At 44.5% G+C, this 19,876-nt stretch overlaps 2 protein-coding genes across 7 annotated transcripts in view; one reads left to right on the top strand and one right to left on the bottom strand.

The window, feature by feature from the left end:
- COL6A6 (collagen type VI alpha 6 chain) overlaps positions 1-14,194 on the top strand; it is a 124,415-nt gene extending 110,221 nt beyond the window's left edge. For both annotated transcript variants that reach the window (XM_069568296.1, XM_069568290.1), the window contains 2 exons: positions 1,419-1,515; positions 12,326-14,194. In XM_069568296.1, the coding sequence (XP_069424397.1) occupies positions 1,419-1,515; positions 12,326-12,542 (314 nt within the window). In that variant the 3' untranslated portion in view covers positions 12,543-14,194. The remainder of the gene's footprint in view (positions 1-1,418; positions 1,516-12,325) is intronic.
- Positions 14,195-15,583: 1,389 nt separating this feature from the next.
- Positions 15,584-19,876, bottom strand: part of PIK3R4 (phosphoinositide-3-kinase regulatory subunit 4) — a 77,645-nt gene continuing 73,352 nt past the window's right edge. For all 5 annotated transcript variants that reach the window (XM_069568301.1, XM_069568310.1, XM_069568306.1 and 2 more), the window contains 4 exons: positions 18,107-18,207; positions 17,424-17,512; positions 17,021-17,129; positions 15,584-16,155 (listed from right to left, as the gene is read on the bottom strand). In XM_069568301.1, the coding sequence (XP_069424402.1) occupies positions 15,985-16,155; positions 17,021-17,129; positions 17,424-17,512; positions 18,107-18,207 (470 nt within the window). In that variant the 3' untranslated portion in view covers positions 15,584-15,984. The remainder of the gene's footprint in view (positions 16,156-17,020; positions 17,130-17,423; positions 17,513-18,106; positions 18,208-19,876) is intronic.

Raw genomic sequence — 19,876 nt, 5'->3', positions numbered from 1 at the left:
CCTCAATCGTTCCCAGAATCAGGGTCTTTTCCAATGAGTCAGTTCTTAGCATTAGATGGCCAAAGTATGACTTCAACATAATCATCTTCAATCCCACATCCTCCATTCAGAGTAGGCCCCCAGACCCACACACACCTCTTCAATATTAACACGTATGTAGGGGCCTCTCAGGTGGCTCAGGGGTAAAGAATCTGCCTGCCAGTGCAGGAGATGCAGAATATGTGGGTTCGCTCCCTGGGTTGGCAAGATCCCCCGGAGGCAGAAATGGCAACCCACTCCAGTATTCTTGCCTGAAAACTCCCATGGACAGAGGACAGGCTCCAGTTCACGGGGTCACAAAGAGTCAGACATGACTGACCAAATAGGCACACGGCACATTAGGTACCTACTTTGAGCCACTAACTGTTGAGGGATGGGGTATCAAGCAGGGACCCACAATCCTGTTTGTTTGGGACCAAACCAGATCTGGTCCCAGCCCTCCCAGGCATGCGCATCCAGCTCCATCTCTAAGTAACTCCTGTTTATCACGCTACTGTGACAGAATTGGATACCAGACACAGTTCACCTCAGAATAGACATATTTTCTAAGGAAAACTACTACTGACCAAAACTATTGCTGATACTTGGAGTGAAGACATAACTAAACATCAGATGCACGTAGAGGAAGCAGCCCAGGCTTGGCCGTCCAGTCTAGAAGCACACAGCCCAGTCTGCAACAGCAGCTCAGGAGATGGTGCTGGGTCACAGCCCAGGACCAGCTTGCAACTTAGGGTGACCCAGGATCACCAGGAAGAGGTTTAATCATGTTTAACATACAATTAAATCAAAGGCATCAAGGAAATAAATCATGCATTTTTAAAAGTTTCTCATCAAAAAAGGCTTTTTCGTGTTTTAAATGGTATTGGAAGAAGCATGCTTTAATATTATGAAAAAATAATATATTTCAGATGAAATGAATCATGATGAATTAAACCCCAAATGGACCATGGTTACTGTTGTTGTTAATGATACAGAGAACATAAAGGGAATATTCTTTTCCCTTTGCAATTTGGGATTTCAAAGGAGCAAATAAAAAATAACTATTCTGATTAGTTCAGGTCAGTTAGAGGCCAGACTCTTAGGATGGGCTCATGAGTTCTCCTCTAATGGACTCATGATTTCTCCTCTAAGTCTAATGGACTTCGGGAGCTAAGAGCATCTTATTGAAAAGTAAGTTGAATTCTCTACATTTGGCAGTCGTGAATTTTCTCAGCCTAGTTTTAGAGAGTCCGGTGAGAAATCGGCTTCATCTCATGTGGCCACATGTGTCTTTCATGGATGTGGAGTACAGTGATGTGACGCTTTGCACGCAAAGCAGATTGCTGTCATGTTAATTGCTGTGAATAAGAGTCTCCTCACAGATTTCTTTTTCTTCCTAGGTGCAATCAACAAATATCCACCAATAAATATCAAAGCAAAGTGCAACAGACTCAGCTCTACGGAGCCACAGCAGCCCCCACTCCAGTTTGTGCGAAGGTATTCACCTGCTTGGTATTTACTTGAACAATGAATGTGCCACGCTCTTCCCCCTCCTTTTCTCCTTCTTCCTCTATGCTGTTTGGACAAAATATATCACTATGTGATAATAAGATAGAAGTTGAGGGAACAAGAGATAATAAAAAATGCCAGGTCGATCTGAAAACAGAGTTTTTTAAAATAGAAAATCTAATTGTTGAACTAAAACAACCAATGGGACACCCCAGTGGCAATGAGCACACTGAATAACCAGATCTTGGTTTCTAAGTATCATTCCCATTGAAAGGAATCAGGGTTTCTTCCAGAAACAACTAATCCTAGGTTGCAACAGGGAAAGTACAAGGTGAGCCTGGAACATTCATTATGCCTGAAAGCAAGAAAGTAGCAAAAAAAGTTAAAAAGATAAATAACAGTCATGTCGAAAGGGCAAATAAGTTGTCTTGAAAGGGTTTACCACTGGCAGGATTTTGGACTATTTGAACATCAGAAAGAATAATGATGATCATGGGTTACAGCACTGAATTTTAAAAATCTGCAGCTCTATGTAGAGACCCAAAAAGAGAGGAGGGGAGGAAATGTTCTTTTCTTACACAAGTATGCTAGCTAATCAATGCAGAAGTGGTAGAATGAGAAAACCACGAGTTTGTAATCCCTGCTGTGATAACTGAGTCAGGCAAGAACCAAGGAATGCTAAACCCAGCCCCAGAGAAGCCTTCCCACACTTACTAATCACAAACAAGGAAGGTACCCTTTCCTGCTGAGGTCTGGCCACACCCACTGTAACCAGGATCTGAAACTATGTATCTCCTGAGGGGAGGCAGGGGAGACACAATATCAAATGTGGGATTCTGGCTGGAGAGTTTTGACCCAAGTCAAATAATCAGGAAACCGTGGGACAATTCCAGAATGTGGACCATCCTTCAAAACAGCCGACCTGTATTCTTTCTAGGTGTCAGCGTCATGAACAGCAGAGGGATGTGGGGTAATGTCCTAGAATGGGAGAGACTGCAGACAAAATGGCCAAGTCGGGTGGTTGGATCCTAGAGCAGGAAAAAAAAGAAAAAAAAAAAAACACGCCTATATTAATGACATTTGGAGAAATGGCAACCCATTCCAGTATTCTTGCCAGGAAAAACCTGTGGACAGAAAAGCCTGTCGAGCTACAGTCCATGGGGTCACTTAAGAGTTGGACACAACTGAGTGGCTGAGCACACACAACATTTAGGGGATAACTGGGGAACTTTAGTATGAAAATATATTGGGTGATTTAATTCATGTGAATTTACTTATGCATGGTGATAATTATGTTTGTATAAGAGAATGTCTTTGTTCTTGAGAGAGGTATGTTGGAAAGTATTTAAGAGTAACATGCATGATGGCTACAACCTACTTTTCGATGGTTTCATAAAAAGAAGCAAAGTGTGTGTGTATGCATATATAAGCATATATGCATATATATATGTATATATATGTACGTATGTGTGTAAGGAGTATGACAAGGCTGTATATTGTCACCCTGCTTATTTAACTTCTGCACAGAGTACATCATGCAAAATACCAGATGATGATCACAAGCTAGAATCAAGATTGCTGGGAAAATTATCAACAACCTCAGACAGAAAGTTAATAGTGTTTTTCATGGCAGAAAGTGAAGAGGAACTAAAAAGCCTCTTGATAAAAGTGAAAGAGGAGAGTGAAAAAATTGGCTTAAAGCTCAACATTCAGAAAACTAAGATCATGGCATCTGGTCCCATCACTTCATGGCAAACAGATGGGGAAACAGTGTCAGACTTTATTTTTTTGGGCCCCAAAGTCACTGCAGATGGTGATTGCAGCCATGAAATTAAAAGACGCTTACTCCTTGGAAGAAAAGTTATGACCAACCTAGACAGCATATTCAAAAGCAGAGACATTACTTTGCTGACTAAGGTCCGTCTAGTCAAGGCTATGGTTTTTCCAGTGGTCATGTATGGATGTGAGAGTTGTACTGTGAAGAAGGCTGAGCGCCGAAGAATTGATGCTTTTGAACTACGGTGTTGGAGAAGACTCTTGAGAGTCCCTTGGACTGCAAGGAGATCCAACCAGTCCATCCTAAGGGAGATCAGTCCTGGGTGTTCATTGAAAGGACTGATGCTGAAGCTGAAACTCCAGTACTTTGGCCACCTCATGCGAAGTGTTGACTCATTGGAAAAGACCCTGATGCTAGGAGAGATTGGGGGCAGAAGGAGAAGGGGACGACAGAGGATGAGATGGCTGGATGGCATCGCCGACTCAATGGACATGAGTTTGAGTGAACTCCAGGAGTTGGTGATGGGTAGGGAGGCCTGGTGTGCTGCAATTCATGGGGTCACAAAGAGTCGGACACAACTGAGCGACTGAACTGAACTGAACTGATGTTTGTTCCAGTAGTTGTGTGCAGATGTGAGAGTTGGACCATAAAGAAGGCTGAGCACCAAAGAATCAATGCTTTTAAACTATGGTGCTGAAAAGATTGTTGAGAGTCCCGTGGACAGCAGGGAGATCAGTCAATCCTAAAGGAAATCAACCCTGAATATTCTTTGGAAGGTCTGTTGCTGAAGCTCCAATACTTTGGCCACTTGATGTGAAAGCTGACTCATTGGAAAAGACTCTGATGCTGGGAAAGATTGAGGGCAGGAGGAGAAGGGGGCGATAGAGGATGAGACTGTTAGATAGCATCACCAAATCGATGGTCATGACTGTGAGCAAACTCTAGGAGATAGTGGAGGACATGGTATAGTCCATGGGGTCACAAACAGTCAGACACAACTTAGCAAGTGAATAACAACCAAATGTGTATGTGTGTACACACACAAGGTCACAAGGTGATAATAGGTAGGAAAACCATTTAGATGAAAGATATATTGGTATTTACCCATGGTTCTCTGTTCTTTACAACATTCTACAAATTTGACCATTTTCAAAATAAAAAGATAACTTATAAAATTCAATGGCTGGATTAAACAGAGCAATAGACACGTCTGAAGAGAAACATAAAGAACTGGAAAATAAAGCTAAAGAAATTGTTCAAAATGCAGCAGGTGAAATCATCACAGCGAGAAGCCTCCAGTGACGAGCAGCCCCTGCTTGCCGCAGCCAGGGAAAGCCTACTCAACAAAGACCCAGCATAGCCAAAAAAAGAAAATCATATAAAAAAGAACTTATGACAGACATGAATTAAAAGATTTTTTAAAAAGATGCAAGGTATAACAGGCAGGATAAATAGACAAAGAAATATCAGTTAGAATGGTGCAGGGGAATGTAGAACTCCAGGAAGAAGAAAAGTTAAAAGCAGCCAGAAAGAGCAGACCCACAGAGAAACTAGAAGTAGGCTGACAGCTGAATAATCAGTAGCAGCGGTGGAAGCCACAAAACAATTGAGAAGCTTCTACATAATGGAAGGAAATTTTTGCCAGCTTAGAAAAACTGCCTTTCTGTATTTTTAACAGAAAGAAAACAAGTTGTACTACGACTGTAAATGTGTGTTGCTAAATATTTATTGTTTATCAACAGACATGACAAAAGATACTGAACAATGCAATTATCTTTCAGTTATTAAAAAATGAAGCCTTGAGCTTCAGTGCAGTGAGGGAAAATGGAATGAAAACAAACAATATAATATTTTTAAAATAAAAACGCAAGAAAGGAAAAAACAGAAGTAGTAAGCACAAAGTAAGACAGCAGAATCCAATCCATTTCTACATGTCAGCAATCATAATAAAAATATACAGACTAAGCATGCCAGTTGCAGTTAGTAGATTTAAGAAAACAAAATAAAATCCAGCTATACCCGTTTTTAAGATAAGGACAAGCTACAAGATAAGGGCATGGGAAATTTGAAAGTAAACTTATGGAAAAAAGTATAGTAGGCAAATATTTTAAAAAGAAAACTGGAATAGCCTTATATCCAATAAAATATACTTAATTTTTAAAATTGAAGTATAGTTGATTTACAATGCAGTGTTAGTTTCTAAGTGAAGTAAGTCAGATAAAATATACTTCGAAACAAAACCATTTTGTATGGATAGAGTACATGATCACTACATGATGATAAAGTTTAATTCGTGATGAAGATATAACAATTCTAAATTTATATGAGGGGTTTTCCCTGGTGGTCCAGACGGTAAAGAGTCTGCCTGCAATGCAAGAGGACCTGGGTTCAATCCCTGTGTCTGGGAGATCCCCTGGAGAAGGAAATGGCAACCCACTCCAGTATTCTTGCCTGGAAAATCCGACGGACGGAGGAGCCTGGCAGGCTACAGTCCATGGGGTCACATGTGAGACACAACTAAGTGATTATAACACTTTCATCAAGTAATACTGAAATATACAAAGTGGAAATTGAAAAAGGAGTAGTTGCCATGAAAATATCATCAGAGTTGGAGATTTTAGTACATCAGTTTGAATAGTTAGGTCAAGCAGACAAAAATTAAAGTGATTTAATCATAAGTAACAAGCTTGAATAGACTCATATAGAATTCTGCACAGAAAAATGAGACATTCTTCTGAACAAATGGAATGTTAATGACTCTCCATCAAGGTAGAGAGTGTACAGATGTCTACTGTGCAGTTTTATTTATAAAGCAACTATCAACAAATCTCTAAGAACTGGCTTCATACAGTCCAAATTGATTGCAATCAAATTAGAAATTCATACATGCAATATTTTCACAGTCCATATGTTTTTAAATTAAAATCACATTTCTAAATAACTAGTGAAAAAATTCATAATAAAACTTAGAAATATTGTTAGAACTACATAATAATCAAAAATACTACATGCCAAAATTTGTGGGATGCTTGCTTCAGAATTCATACTTCAGCAAAGTTCATAGTTTTAGTTCTTGTGTTAGGGAAATGTCTTTACGTACAATGTTATATTAGTTTCACTGTACCACACAGTGATTCAACATTTATGTACATTACTAGACGATCACCATGGTAAGTCTAGCTATTCTCCGTCACCACTTACAATTATAACAATATTACTGACTATATCCCATATTCTGTATGTTGCATCCCCATGACTTCTTTTTTATTTTATAACTAGAGGGGTTTGTGCCTCTTAATCCCCTTCACCTGTTTGGCCCATCTTCCCACACACCCTCCTGTCTAGCAAGGATTCATCAACTTCGTGTTGATGAATCTGTTTCTGGGTTTTTTGTTCATTTGCTTTGCTTTTTAGCTTCCACATGTAAGTGAAATCATATGGTCTTTGCCTTCCTCTGTCTGACATATTACGCTTAGCATAATACTCTCTAGGTCCACCCACATTACAAATGGCAAGATTCCTCTTTTTTCATGGCTGAGTAATATTCCATTGTGTATAAATTCCACATCTTTATCCATTCATCTGTCGATGGACACTTAGGTTGCTTCCGTATCTTAGGTATCGTAAATAGTGCTTCAGTGAGCAAACATACATCTTTTCAAATTAGTGTTTTCATCTTCTTCAGGAAAATACCCAAAAGTACAATTGCTGGATCACGTGAGGGTTCTATTTTTAATTTTTTGAGGAACCTCCATATACTTTTCCATGGTATGTTAGGGAATCTTTTAAACTCTAAAAGCTAATGAGCCAGACGTTGCTCTTAAGATGTAATAGAAAATATATACTAAAAAAATTTAATGACAAGATTCCACTATATAGCACAAAGAACTATATTCAGTGAAAGTTGCTCAGTCGTGTCTGACTCTTTGCGACCCCATGGACTATATAGTCCATGGAATTCTCTAGGCCAGAATACTGGAGTGGGTATCCTTTCCCTTCTCTAGGGATCTTCCCAACCCAGGAACCGAACCCAAGTCTCCCACATTGCAGGTGGATTCTTTACCAGTGAGCCACAAGGAAGCCCATTCAATACCCTATGATATTCATAATGGAAAGGAATATTATTTAAATATTATGTTGAATATTTAAAAAAGAATGTGTATACATATATATGTGTGTGTATAACTAAATCACTTTGCTCTATGCCAGAAATTAACACAACATTGAAAATCAACTATATTTCAATTAAAAACTTTTAAAATACTTCAGTAAAAAAACCACTTCAATAAAAAAACAGAAACTAACACAACATTGTAAATTAACTATACTTCAATTTTTTTAAAGATGTAAAAATGTAATTAAAAACAATTTAAAAACATTTTTTAAGTGTTATAGGATAAAAACAGAAATACTCAAAGAATGGAATGAGAGTAGAACATACTTTTAAAAATATCTTAATTTAAAAAACTGTCACTTAAAAAAAAATTAAAAAAAAAAAAACTGTCAGCAACAAAGGCAAAAGTTAGTTATTTTAAAACAATAATGTATATATATAGATCATATCATTTGCATATATGAATATTACTTTTTTAAAAATTAGAAATAATTGAAATCAAGCAGTTAGAGAGTGTCTCTTTTGTTTCAGTGTAAACCACACTGTACTAACACACACATCCCCCACGTACAGCTGAAGTCAGAGTGCCCCAGGGTGAGGCTGAGACAGGCGCCTCAGCATGTGGCTTCTCGATGTGCAGAGGGCGTGTCCCTGTGCGGTGATGGGCCAGAGAGCCCTCCTGATCCAGCTCCAGAAGCTGCCAGAAGCCTCTGCCTGGAGGCGCCTCACCTTGCTGGGAGGCAGGGGAACTGTCCAGCAGCAAACGCTTCTGAAGTAGGTTCAGTAAGCCGGCACGGCCAGTCTGGGAGGGGCAGGGCTCCCCCTGCTGCGGCGTCTGTCAGTGCGGAAAGGGCCCTCGAGTTTGCACGTGCACCAGGCTTCATATATTACAGATAACTGCAAGGCACACGCGGGAGCCAGCCTATCAAAATTAAAGACGTTCTTGGAAAACCCTCCCACCCTGCATTTCCTCCCGCTTCTGCACTTTGCCCTAAGATATACTCAGTTCAGTTCAGCCACTCAGTCATGTCCAACTCTCTGCAACCCCATGGACTGCGGCACGCCAGGCCTCCCTGTCCATCACCAACTCCCGGAGCTTGCTCAGACTCATGTCCATTGAGTCGGTGATGCCATCCAACCATCTCATCCTCTGTCATCCCCTGCTCGGATTCTCCTGCATACCTGGAAGGGTGAGATGTCAGGAAATGCTGGGGTGTATGGAGGAGACGAATCCACACTGCCGTCAGTGATTCTCTGACAGCGTATTCAACCAAGACTCCTGGGTGTTTCCTAAGTCATCAAAGGCCGTAATAAAAGGTAACAAGCTTCGTGGCTGCTTCTGAAACTTCCTGCCTGAGCCTTTCATGAACTGGGCACACGCTACTGCGAGAGACAAGAATGCCTGGCAGCAAGAGGCCTGGCCACCAGGATGACTTCCTTCATCCTCAGAATGACTTGCATGAGAAGTAGGTCATTCCACTGTCAGATTCTGAGAAATACAGACAGAAGCTGGTTCTTCTCCAAAGGTTGTGGGGTGGGGGGGGGGGGGGGCGGGGGGAGACATTGAACCAAATCACAAGCAACCAAGGAAACATGCCCATGAGGGAGAGATTGCAAGGCAGCCTCTACATAAGCACCTACATCCACTCAGACAATAAAAGACCGGAAGCCATCTGCCTATTCGTCTAGGCAGACAAGCACTCCTGCCAGACTTGGAAGCGATGGCAGGCCAGAGCCGGAACAATTGAACTGTCGAAATGGGCACGGTTACCAGTGCCATGTCAATACACATCTGTTGTAATTCTAATTTCCAACATGTGTTTTCTAGATGCACAAAATGTGTAAGATGAAAAGAATTCTTGAAATAAAAGCCATCTCGTCTGCATTTTCCACGCCACTGCATCCAGTCAACTAATAAATGCAGCTTGACTGATTCCTGGTTATCTGCATAGCTGACGGAATCTGTGGTCACAGGGGAATGAAATCTGCAATTAGCCCCACCCATTTTTCTTTCCCAAGTTTTCCTGGAGCTGGGCACAACTGCAGAATGAATGGACAGTATTTCATTCTTGATTCTTCCTCTTGACTATATGCTGTTGAAATTACCCATCAACAAAGAAGTATCTGGACAACATAGAAATGAGAGAAAGAAAATCAGAAAGTCTCTATGATTCCTGGAATAATAAAATGATTCTTATCGAGTGCTTAGCCAATTACAAACTGCACGTATGATACAGTGGAAAAGATGGAAGATTCAGAGATACAGCATTTATTATGTTCAACCCTATTAAGAATAAAAATATTTGAGGGGGGAAAGTGGCATCACAATGCTATAGAAGGAATTTAACTTTTTCTTAACAAAGAGGGAGGAGGAAGACAAAGACAACTAAATTTGCTGTAAAAAGGAGAGAGCAGGAGGCTGGAGGGGAGAAAGCGGTACAGGCAAGGTAAACTCAGCTGTGGACAGTGTGTCCCAGGCCTGAGAGAATGTCCCCTCACTATCGCGGGGCCATGGTTTGTGCTTATAGACAGTCACCACTTCGGAGGATTTGAGTTCATAACATTTAGTCTGGAAGTTAACGAGAAAATGGGGCTTCTCTGATAAGTTGGTAAAGAATCCGCCTGCAGTGCAGGAGACCCTGGTTCGATTCCTGGGTCAGGAAGATCCCCTGGAGAAGGGATAGGCCACCCACTCCAGTATTCTTGGGCTTCCCTGGTGGCTCAGCTGGTAAAGAATCCGCCTGCAATGCAGGAGACCTGGGTTCGATCCTGGGGTTGGGAAGATATGAAGGCTACCCACTCCAGTGTCTGGCCTGGAAAATGCCATGGACCTTATAGTCGGTCCATGGGGTTGCAAAGAGTGGGACGCGACTGTCACTTTCACTTTTCACTTTAATGAGAAAATACAGAGAAAAGCACAACAGGGGAAGGTGTGCGGAAATGGCATTTGCCCTGGGATTGTGCCAGGGCTGCCATTCTTGGTGACTGAAGGAGCTTGTTAATCAACACAGCACATTCGTGAGAGCAGGACAGAAGCCCAGACACGCTGTGCACGAGGTGCGGCGGCCTCGGGGCCTGTGTTACAGGGCTTCTCTGTTGATCTGACACTGTGCACGAGGTGCGGCAGCCTCGGGGCCTGTGTTACAGGGCTTCTCTGTTGGTCTGATGTCTCCCTTACCCCCAGCACTCACTACAGATGAAAGAAGAAAACGTGAGTGTGTGTGAGAGAGAAAGGGGACAGCAAGATAACTTTCACTTCTTTTTTCGTCCTTTACTTACTCATTTTCTAAATCACGATGCTTTTGTGAGAGAGATCGGATTGACAGCTGGACAAAGCAGAAAAATCCAAACGCAGAGGAAGGGCCCGTGGTGACTGTGGTGAGACTATCCTCCTGGTCCCAATGTTTTGCGGTTCTTATATACGACTCTTCCGCAGTCAAAACACAGCTAGCCTCTCTCATGCCACCAGGCCCCTCTCATTTTTAATTTAACAGTATTCATGAAGAGTTCATAGCTTCCTACCTTCTGCCCCTGGCAACCTGACCTCCTGCGGCCCTGCAGCCGTGTATCCAGGTCTTCTGACAGCATGACGTTCATCCTTTCACTTTCTTATTCCAAGTATCGTGAGAGTCCTCCGTAATTTCCTGGGTAAGAAGCTAGTTTCACGGAAGTAACACAGGACTCTTCCTCTCAGAAGAATCTGGTTGTAGCCTCAGCTCTGCCTCCCATGAGCTCCATACTCATGTCTGAGCAGCTGACACCTTGAGCCTTTGTCACTCAGCATTGGTGGTTTGCATTCTGACTTTCTACCTGAAGAAACAAGGATCCCTCTAGCTAAGTGGGCTGCTCAGCTAATACCTAGAGGACCTAGAATAAAAGTGTTTCAGGGCCCACGGCTCTTTCCACGCCTACCTGTAAGGTAAGGTCTGAAACAGCTCCCTCTCCCCGCTGTCCACTTCCGTTGCCACCAGCTTTCAACTAAAAAAAACTAAAAATTCACTTCCCCTTCACACTACCCACATTTCAAGTGCTCAGCTGCACGTGGGGCAGCGGCTGCCCAGCAAGTGCAGCCCACGGGACCTCTCCACCAGCAGAGAGCTCGACGGGACAGGCTAGGACTTGTGGTCAGCAGCACTCGGCGTCTGACTTGCCTGACTCACCGGCCTGGCATTCAAGGCCTCTCCGAGTCTGACCCTAGCTCCATGTTTTTGTTGGGTTACTCTTGACTCCCAACCAAACACTGGGTGCCTGCCAGACTGGGCACGAGGTCTGTATCCCCCACTGTACCTAACACAGTGCTGTCGTTAGAGCGTGAACCTTTGGAGGGATGGATGATGGAGGGGTGGGAGGGAAACAGGAGGAAAGAAGGGGGAAGGAAGAGGAATTCACCCATGCTTTCACTGGATCAATACTGACAGCTAACGTGTGCTAAGCACTCCTCTGGTTTCCTGGGGTAACTATAGTGACCAGATATGGCTTCACGACACTTTCCATCTGGGGTGGTGGGAGGGCGGGGAAATCATAAAGAAGTTTGCAAGTAAAAATTCAGATGGTGGTTAAGTGTTAGGAAAAAAGTCCGAGCATACAGTGCTGAGTGTCTGGGATGGGGACAACTATACATATGGTGGTCTCTAACGAGGCACCAATCGAACCACAATCCGAGTGAACAGGAGCCGAAAGTTCTGGGTAGAACCTGCTCCATGAAAAAGAAACGTTGCTGTTAAAGTTATACTTTTGGGCACTTTGACAAGGTGTCTTATTCCCCCCCCACTGAACCATCTTTAACGCACTTACCCTGAAGGATAAAGTGGAGGACCGGTCAACGGCCATCTAGGAAGACAGGTTAATGCCCCAGCTGCCGTGGTAACAGTTATCTCCTATGTTGTCTCTCTCCCTTCACTCTGTAGCTTTGTTCCTGGGCCACACAGAGCTACCCTCAAAGAAGATGCACTGCAGAAGGCGAAGTTCTTCCAATACAAAAATTACTTCTCAAGAATAGCAAGAGGCGGCAGAGATGGTACTGTTCAAAATTTCACGAGAAACATATTCCATGCCTTTGGAAATGGGAAAAGGGTGATGAGAGCAGCCCCCAAACACGATAAAGGAAGCGCTCAGGGAGTGTAACCTCAGGGAGCATGGTGAGGCTCTGGGCTCGAACAACTCCATTCAGTCACGACGTCGGGCAACGTTACTTGTGTTTCTCCCTGCAGCTGTGGCCCAGTCTGAGCATGCCACAGGTGGTGGGTCACAGTGCAACTTGACCCCTTGCACTCACTGGTAGTAAGATATATCTTGTGCATTTATTTGACCATTCCTGATAATTCTAGCACTCAGAGACTGGTATGTTCAAGAACTGTTATCATCAAAAGACAGAAGAATAAGAGGAGTGAAGTCTCATGGAGATACAATTTGAAGATAAATGTTATATCACGTATACGTGTGTGTGTGCGGGCCAGCGCTCATGCTTTTAAAATTGCAGGTCTGCATCTTGTCCACCTTCTGCAGGCTGAGCCCTTGCTTCTCAGCTTAGGACTGATTAATCCTCATCTATTTAGCCAAAGGTTAATGTTTTGGAAGATCTCTGCATCAACCCTAGAAACCAATGCTATTTGTATGCCTAACTTTGAAAATCTGACTTTCCACAACGATTCCATTTCAACCCACCTCTGTCTGCCGGGACTGACTGGATCTCGGATGGGCTTGTGCTGGAAGCTTTCTTCCACCTTGTGTAGTTGTTGGCTTGGACAGAAAGAGAGGTGAACTTCCCCAGCTCCAAATCCTGTTTAAACTCGCTGAAAATCAACTCATGTTTGCTCAGAACATAAATTAAGTAGTGTTTTGATAGTACTTTTCTTCTTTCCCATTAGCATCATCATTCTTATTTTTTTAACTAACCTACGTATGCTTAGGCAAGAACAGTGAAGACAGAGCGTGTCGTGGGTGAAGCTCTGCATTACCTGCCAGGCAGCCTAATCGTGAGCAGCACCAAAGAGGACAGGCAGAGACCTAAGCAGGGCTTACCTGTGCACTGAGTTTGGAAAAAACAAAGGGGTTCTTGTCCTCATCTACAAATTCTTATGGGGGCGGGGGAAATGCAAAAAGAGATCATTGTGAGTGACAGCAGGCAAGTTCTTCAAAGCGCATCTCTGCGGGCTGTTTCTTCTCACTCCCACCCAGAGCACATACCGAGTTTTTAATCAATGAAATAAACACTGAAGGAGCAATACTCAATTTAGACATAAAGTCAAGTTCTAAGAGCTTGCTCCACAGCCGGTCACAGGAGCCTGGCCGCGTAGATGGCTGCGGTCTCTGGGGAGGAGGGGGGCCCTTCAGGGGTGGGTGAAGCACACGGCTACCGACACCAAGACCAGCAGGGATCCTGACTCTCCTCCCTACACCTCTGCTCACAAAACCTGGGGCAGAGCATCTGCAGTGTTGGCTCCAGATCACGTCTGCCATCCTTCCCCAGGCAACTCCATAGAAACGGCTCCCAATGTCTCCAAAGAGCAAGGAGTTAAACCATTGGATCCACACTCAGGTAACAGAGAAGAATACAGCACATTGGCCTTCTTTGTGTATCCTAAATGGTGCTTAGGGGTTCAGGAAAAATTCAAGTACTGGAAACTGATGAGCGATACTTAAGGTATTTGAATAAAAGGGATTTTCCTGGTTAGCTTTGGATTAAGCAAAAATTCCTTTTCTTGTTGTTTATTGTTGGAAATACTATTAAAATATTATTTGTCTAGCCTCTCTGTATTGGTAAGTACACCAAACAAGTATCCTGTTGGTGATTTTATTTTAGCATTTTGCGGCATATTTTCATTTTTCCGTGATTTATCTCTTTCTCTTAAAAGGGCAAGTACCACAAACTATAAATTAAATAAAACCCTATTTAAACCAAGAATCACAAAAAATAAGCAGTGATGTTCTTGATATAGAAAATCAAATGAACTGACTATAAAGGACAATTTCTTCTATTATCTCTGCACTGAATATGAGTCACGTGCTAAAAAACAAACCTATGGACATCCAAAAGAGATGCAAACTTACTGTGGCAGCAGACGGTAACGCTCAGAAACGATTTAACCAAATGGCCTTTTTTAAAGCGGTGGAGGGTGGAGAGTTCTTTAAGTGGGGAGAGTGAGCGGGGGAAGACCGGGAGAAACGGGCGGTGGTCCCATCTCTCCCCTTGGAATCTCCAAGTCTGTCCCTCTGTGGCTTAGCTGACGGCTCCAGGCTTGAGGCCCCTTTTCAGCCTAAGCTGATGTCTCAAAACCTTCCCCCAACCTCTTCAGACTCTAAACCTGACTTAGGAGCTGGAAACTCTGCCCATGTGGTCTCGGCAGAGCTGAGGGGAAACAGGCTCTGCAACGTGACAGCGCCCACGTGAAGCTGCGTGTTTTGGAGATTCGCTGGCGCCCGGCCCAGTCCTGGCCTGACGGGGCTGCCCGACCGCTTCACTGCTCACGTGTAAACACCAAGAGCACTGAACCCCGTGCCCACAACTGTCACGCGCCATACTAAGTTAGGTCGTAATTACACAAAGTTAAAGTTTTGGCTTGTTTCGTAAACAAGCATCTTCCCTGGACACAGGTTATCTGTTCAACTTCTTGGTTTTACAGACTCATGCTAACTAATTTCAAATCAAAATATTTGTGAGCACCATAAACCCTTTGGCAAGTGGATGGACAGTGAGATGTGGATGGAGAAGTTCCTGTGCTAACAATGATCGATAAATCTGAAGGGTTCATTTTAGCGGGGAAGACCAAATTTTGGTCTCCTGAAAATATAAATTTTGGCATGTTTTTGACAGCTTAATCTTTTTACTTTTCTCTCTTCGTGCATTTAATAAATAATGCACACTGGATAAAAGCAAGTTGATGGGACAAGTTTCAGAATTTATAGTGGAAACTATAAAAAACAGTCATGATGACCAAGAAGAGACACATTTCTCTGGAGCTGACGCACAGGAGACCAAGTCTCCAGGATTAAACATCTAAGAAGGCCAGCTCTCAAACACAAGCGAGGAAAGGTGGGCTGGAGCAGGACGCACGCCACAGGCCTGGCAGTGCCACTGGGCGCCTGTGCCACCAGTCCACACACCGCTGAAGGTAATTCTGCCACGTTTACCGTTAAAAACACCAACAAAAGCAGACAAAACCCCCTTAAGAGGCTTGAATACAGTTTATTGGCTGGTTTGAATAGCATTTTTAATAGCAAAAGAAAAATGCGTTGACTTTGTAATAGCTTACAACCAACTTTCAACTGTCGTTTTTTAATACAAAGTAAACTGAGATCGTGTAAGTCATTTTAAATTCCTTATCTCTGTGATATATACAATAAGAAAAGCGCCAGATACTGCTGTCTAGCTAATTCCAGCTGAGACACACACAAGGATGCCAGCAAGTTCCTTAGCCACCTTGCATGGGATCTGTTTAATCACGAAATAGACATGATTCCAAAAACTAAGCAAAGGAATCTGCGCTCACTCTGTTCTCTAAAAGCACTTTTTCTCGAGTCACAGGGTATTGCTGTGATTTCGCAAATTACACGCATCTCCCGGGCTTCACTTCCACACCTTAACAATGCCGTCCCTAGAGGCGGTCACGATGAAGCCCTGCGTGGTCTGGAAGGTGGCGATGTCCGTGATGATGTCGTGGTGGCCCACGGGCAGGGACTCCGGGCCCCTCCGCGGGCCGTCATCACTCGGCCCCACTTTCTGCTTGTTCTGAATCTCCTGTGTGGTGGTTAAAAGCAAGAAGAAGGCCAGTCAGGGGCAGGAGCACATCCTGCCGCCTGTCCACACCCCTGCTTCTAAGGAGCGCTGCTCTTTGTTTAGGCTGACCCTGGTTCGAAGGAGTCACACTTTCACAGAGGCACCGCCGGGGAGTCCAAAGTGAGGGTCTAGGTGTCCAGTCCCTGGACTCCACGAGCACCACTTACAGACATGGAAACTTACAGACAGGCAGATAACCTGTGCGTGTTACCCCTGTCAGCGTCAAAGAACAAAGGGGAAGAACCGAGAGGCAGCGACGACCGGGGCCTGGACACACGTCTGTGTCAAACGCTCCAGCCCTCCCGAAGCTCGCTGCCACTTGTGAGTCCCCGCACTGCCACTTACGAGCCAGCCGGCCTGAGACGAGTGACTCAGCCTGGACGTGCCTGACTTTCCCATTTGTGGAAGGAAGACAGTGAAGGCACCAAGCTCTATGAAAGGCCCGGCCAGTGTTCTTAGCGCTTTACTCTGACTGATGTAATCACACATCGCACTGCCACTTACGAGCCAGCTGGCCTGAGACGAGTGACTCAGCCTGGACGTGCTTGACTTTCCCATTTGTGGAAGGAAGACAATAAAGGCACCAAGTTTTATAAAAGGCCCGGCCAGTGTTCACAGCGCTCTTACTCTGACTGATGTAATCACACATGCACTTTGTTTATCCTACCTTAGTGAACTCGATTCTAAAAATACCGAAAAGTCAAGAGAAAATAAAATTTTTAAATTCAAAGAAATACTGCCACTCTCAGCCAAAGCCATTCCTGATATTCATGTCCGCCGTTTTTGTTCCTACAAGAGGTGGCGGGAAAGCAAGGACCACTGATACCTGGACGACTTCGGTGCCTTCAATGACCTTCCTGTAGTAGGACACGGACGGGGAGCCCGTGCTCCCCGCGACCACGTAGGACCTCTCTGGGTAGGCCAGGTCCCAAAACCTGCGGAGGAGAGACGGGGTCATTACGTGGCAGCAGACAGGGACGACTGATCACTGACTGACACCCGTCAATGCTGGCGTGTCCTCTTCTGTGTTTGGAATACAGCTTTTCTAGAAGAGCCTAAAATCAGTTCCAAGTGAAGTATTAACAGCTGTCCCTGCAGGATATGGATGACCGCAGGCATCACACCACTGCTGGTGTCTGTAACAAACCACCTGTGGTAACCACAGTATTCATACACATTTAACTACCCTTCTCCTTTCAAGTGCTGAATATGAAGTGTCTTTACTGTACCTTATTTTCATGTCTGAGCCCGCCGTTAGCAGGATGGGGTTGCCATCTGCAGGACTACAGTAGAGCCCGTGGACACTGTGAGAAGAAGGCTTAAAGGAAGTAAAGAAACAGAGGGTCAAATGTCGCCCACAAAGGATGCAGCCATTTCTAGAGATAAGTCAGCCGTCAGCAGTTAACTGAAGAGACCAGAGACAGATCACTTATGTCCTAAATCTTGCTTTGGGAATTTAAAATACATTTGTTCTGTATCACCCTGAATGAAGAAGCAAAGCCTCTTCAGCTTCCTAAAACTCTCCGTTTGGAATGAGAAGGATCCCAACTAAAGGAGAGAAAAAACTTTCCTACCCTCTGCCCCAACAAAGCAGCTTTAAAAAGTTATGTATGACAGGGTCACGTTCCATTTTTCTAATGATCTAAGTTTTAACCTTTCCTTTTCTAATTAACCCAGATTCTACTGGGGTTCCAAGGAAACATCACAAACCTTATGGAGCTGGCAACCAGAACACCCACAGAAGCAGACACCGGTAAACTTGGGGAACTGGAAAGCAGAGGGCAGCAATACCCGCTTAATACTTACTTAGTAAAAACCCAAGCTTAAAGCACAACCCCAAAGCCTAGCAAGGATCACGGCTGGCAAAGACGCCTGACCGAGCTGGGGACGTGGGAGATGACACTGGCCTTACCTGTAACTCGGACAGGGGGGGCGCACTGCTGGCCCAGAGGGTAAACCTTCGGTCGCCCGTTTCCATGTCCCACATGGACACCTCGTTGTTGCCCTGGACAGCTGAGGGAGACAGGCCAGCATTACTTGGATGAGGGCTCCGCTAGGCGAGTCCACGTCCTGGCAGAGGAAGTTAACCTGCACACGTTTCCATTTGCTCCCCATCCTGTAGGAGATGCTCACGGACACTTTAAGTCATGCTGTGACCCTGCCTCCACACTAAAGTGTGAAAAAGAAATGTTTCTGCTAACCTACTGGTCAGTACTTTACTGGTGTCGAGCTGAGTGCAGAGGAATGTCGGGTGGAAAGCAGAGCACAAACAGATTCTGCCCTCAAGAAACCTGCAGTCTAGCAGGAGAGAGAAAAATACAAAGCACTGAGACAACGAGCACAGAAGAGAGAACGCAGAAGTCCACGTACACTCGAGAAGGAAAGGCCACATCCGGAGGGCAAGGTGGATGTCGCTTCGGGGAGTGTGTCACTGGGACAGAAACGGGGGACACGCGGATCACGGGGGGCAGACAGGATGGAAGGAGCGAAGCACACACCCACGTCCGAGTGTCGCGGTCTGACTGGGGCACGTCTGTGATGGGGAGAGCACAAGGAAGGGCAGAGTGGGACGCTGGGGAACAGTTCCTGCATGCCTAAGAGGGGCTTTCTCAAAAGTACTTTTCAGCAGTGTTTTGAGGAGTGACAATACCCCAGCCTTCACTTCCTCATTAATGTTTACTGAACCCACTAGGTTTACTGTGAGCCAGTCTCTGTCCTAGGTCCTGAGGAAGAGAGGACAAATAATGCAAAAGAAAAAGAAAAGAAAATTCCTTTTCACAGAACTCACACCCTAGTGGTGACAATAATCCCACCAAAACGCAGAGGCTGTAAGCAGGAATCTGCCCTAGCTCAAGGAAAAGTTCAGAAAGCCCCTGTGGCCGGAACCGTTTCCTTGCACCTTTGGAAACAGGCCCTCTGACAGTACGCCCTCCTCAAACGACCCTACTCTGGGCGTGCCATCTGATTCCTGCTGGAACCCTGACTGGCCGAGAGGGTTGTGAGGAAGCAGAAATAGGCCCCACAGAGCCTCCAGGCCCCGGGGATGAGCTGGGCTATTTCGTGGAAGGCACTGGCAGGTATGGAGCAGAAGAAAGAACAGGCTAGGAGGAGGGATTCGTTAATAGGAACAAGACATGCTGTCATCTGGGTGAGGGGACAGTGGTGGGAACAGTGAAAGGGGGGGCAATTCTGGACACATTTTAAGACAGGACATGGGGAACTGGCTGATGAACTGGAAGTGGGAAGTGGGATAAGAAAGAGAAAAAAAAAAAAACCAAGGACAATGTCAGGGTTCCTTGGGAGCTTCAAGCTGAAATGGCTGCCATTTCCTGGGATGATACTGCAGGCGGAGCGAGCCTGTCCCGGGGGGAGGCGGTGGCGGGTGGACAGGAGACCAAGGGTCCGGCTTGGGCAGGTCAAGTTTCAGCTGGCTGTCAGACATCTTGGGGAAGATTTTATTTTCTAATTATTAGACTTTTATTATTAAAAATGATGTTGAGATTTAACAGGAATGATATAATCTTAGGTGATAATGTTGAACAATCTTTGTTGACTAAGTTGTTACCCTTCAAAAAATAATGAGCCAAGCTGAACTTACAAAATGAGCAGATATCCAGATAAGTTCACTAACCGCTTTCCTTTGCATCAGTTTCCATGTCTTTAAAAACCTATGCCCTTCTCA

This window comes from Ovis canadensis, chromosome 1 (genome assembly GCF_042477335.2).
Source record: "Ovis canadensis isolate MfBH-ARS-UI-01 breed Bighorn chromosome 1, ARS-UI_OviCan_v2, whole genome shotgun sequence".
In the NCBI taxonomy this organism is placed as follows: domain Eukaryota; kingdom Metazoa; phylum Chordata; class Mammalia; order Artiodactyla; family Bovidae; genus Ovis; species Ovis canadensis.
The sequence above is the reverse complement of the archived record's forward strand: the minus strand, read 5'-3'. Positions and strand labels throughout refer to the sequence as shown.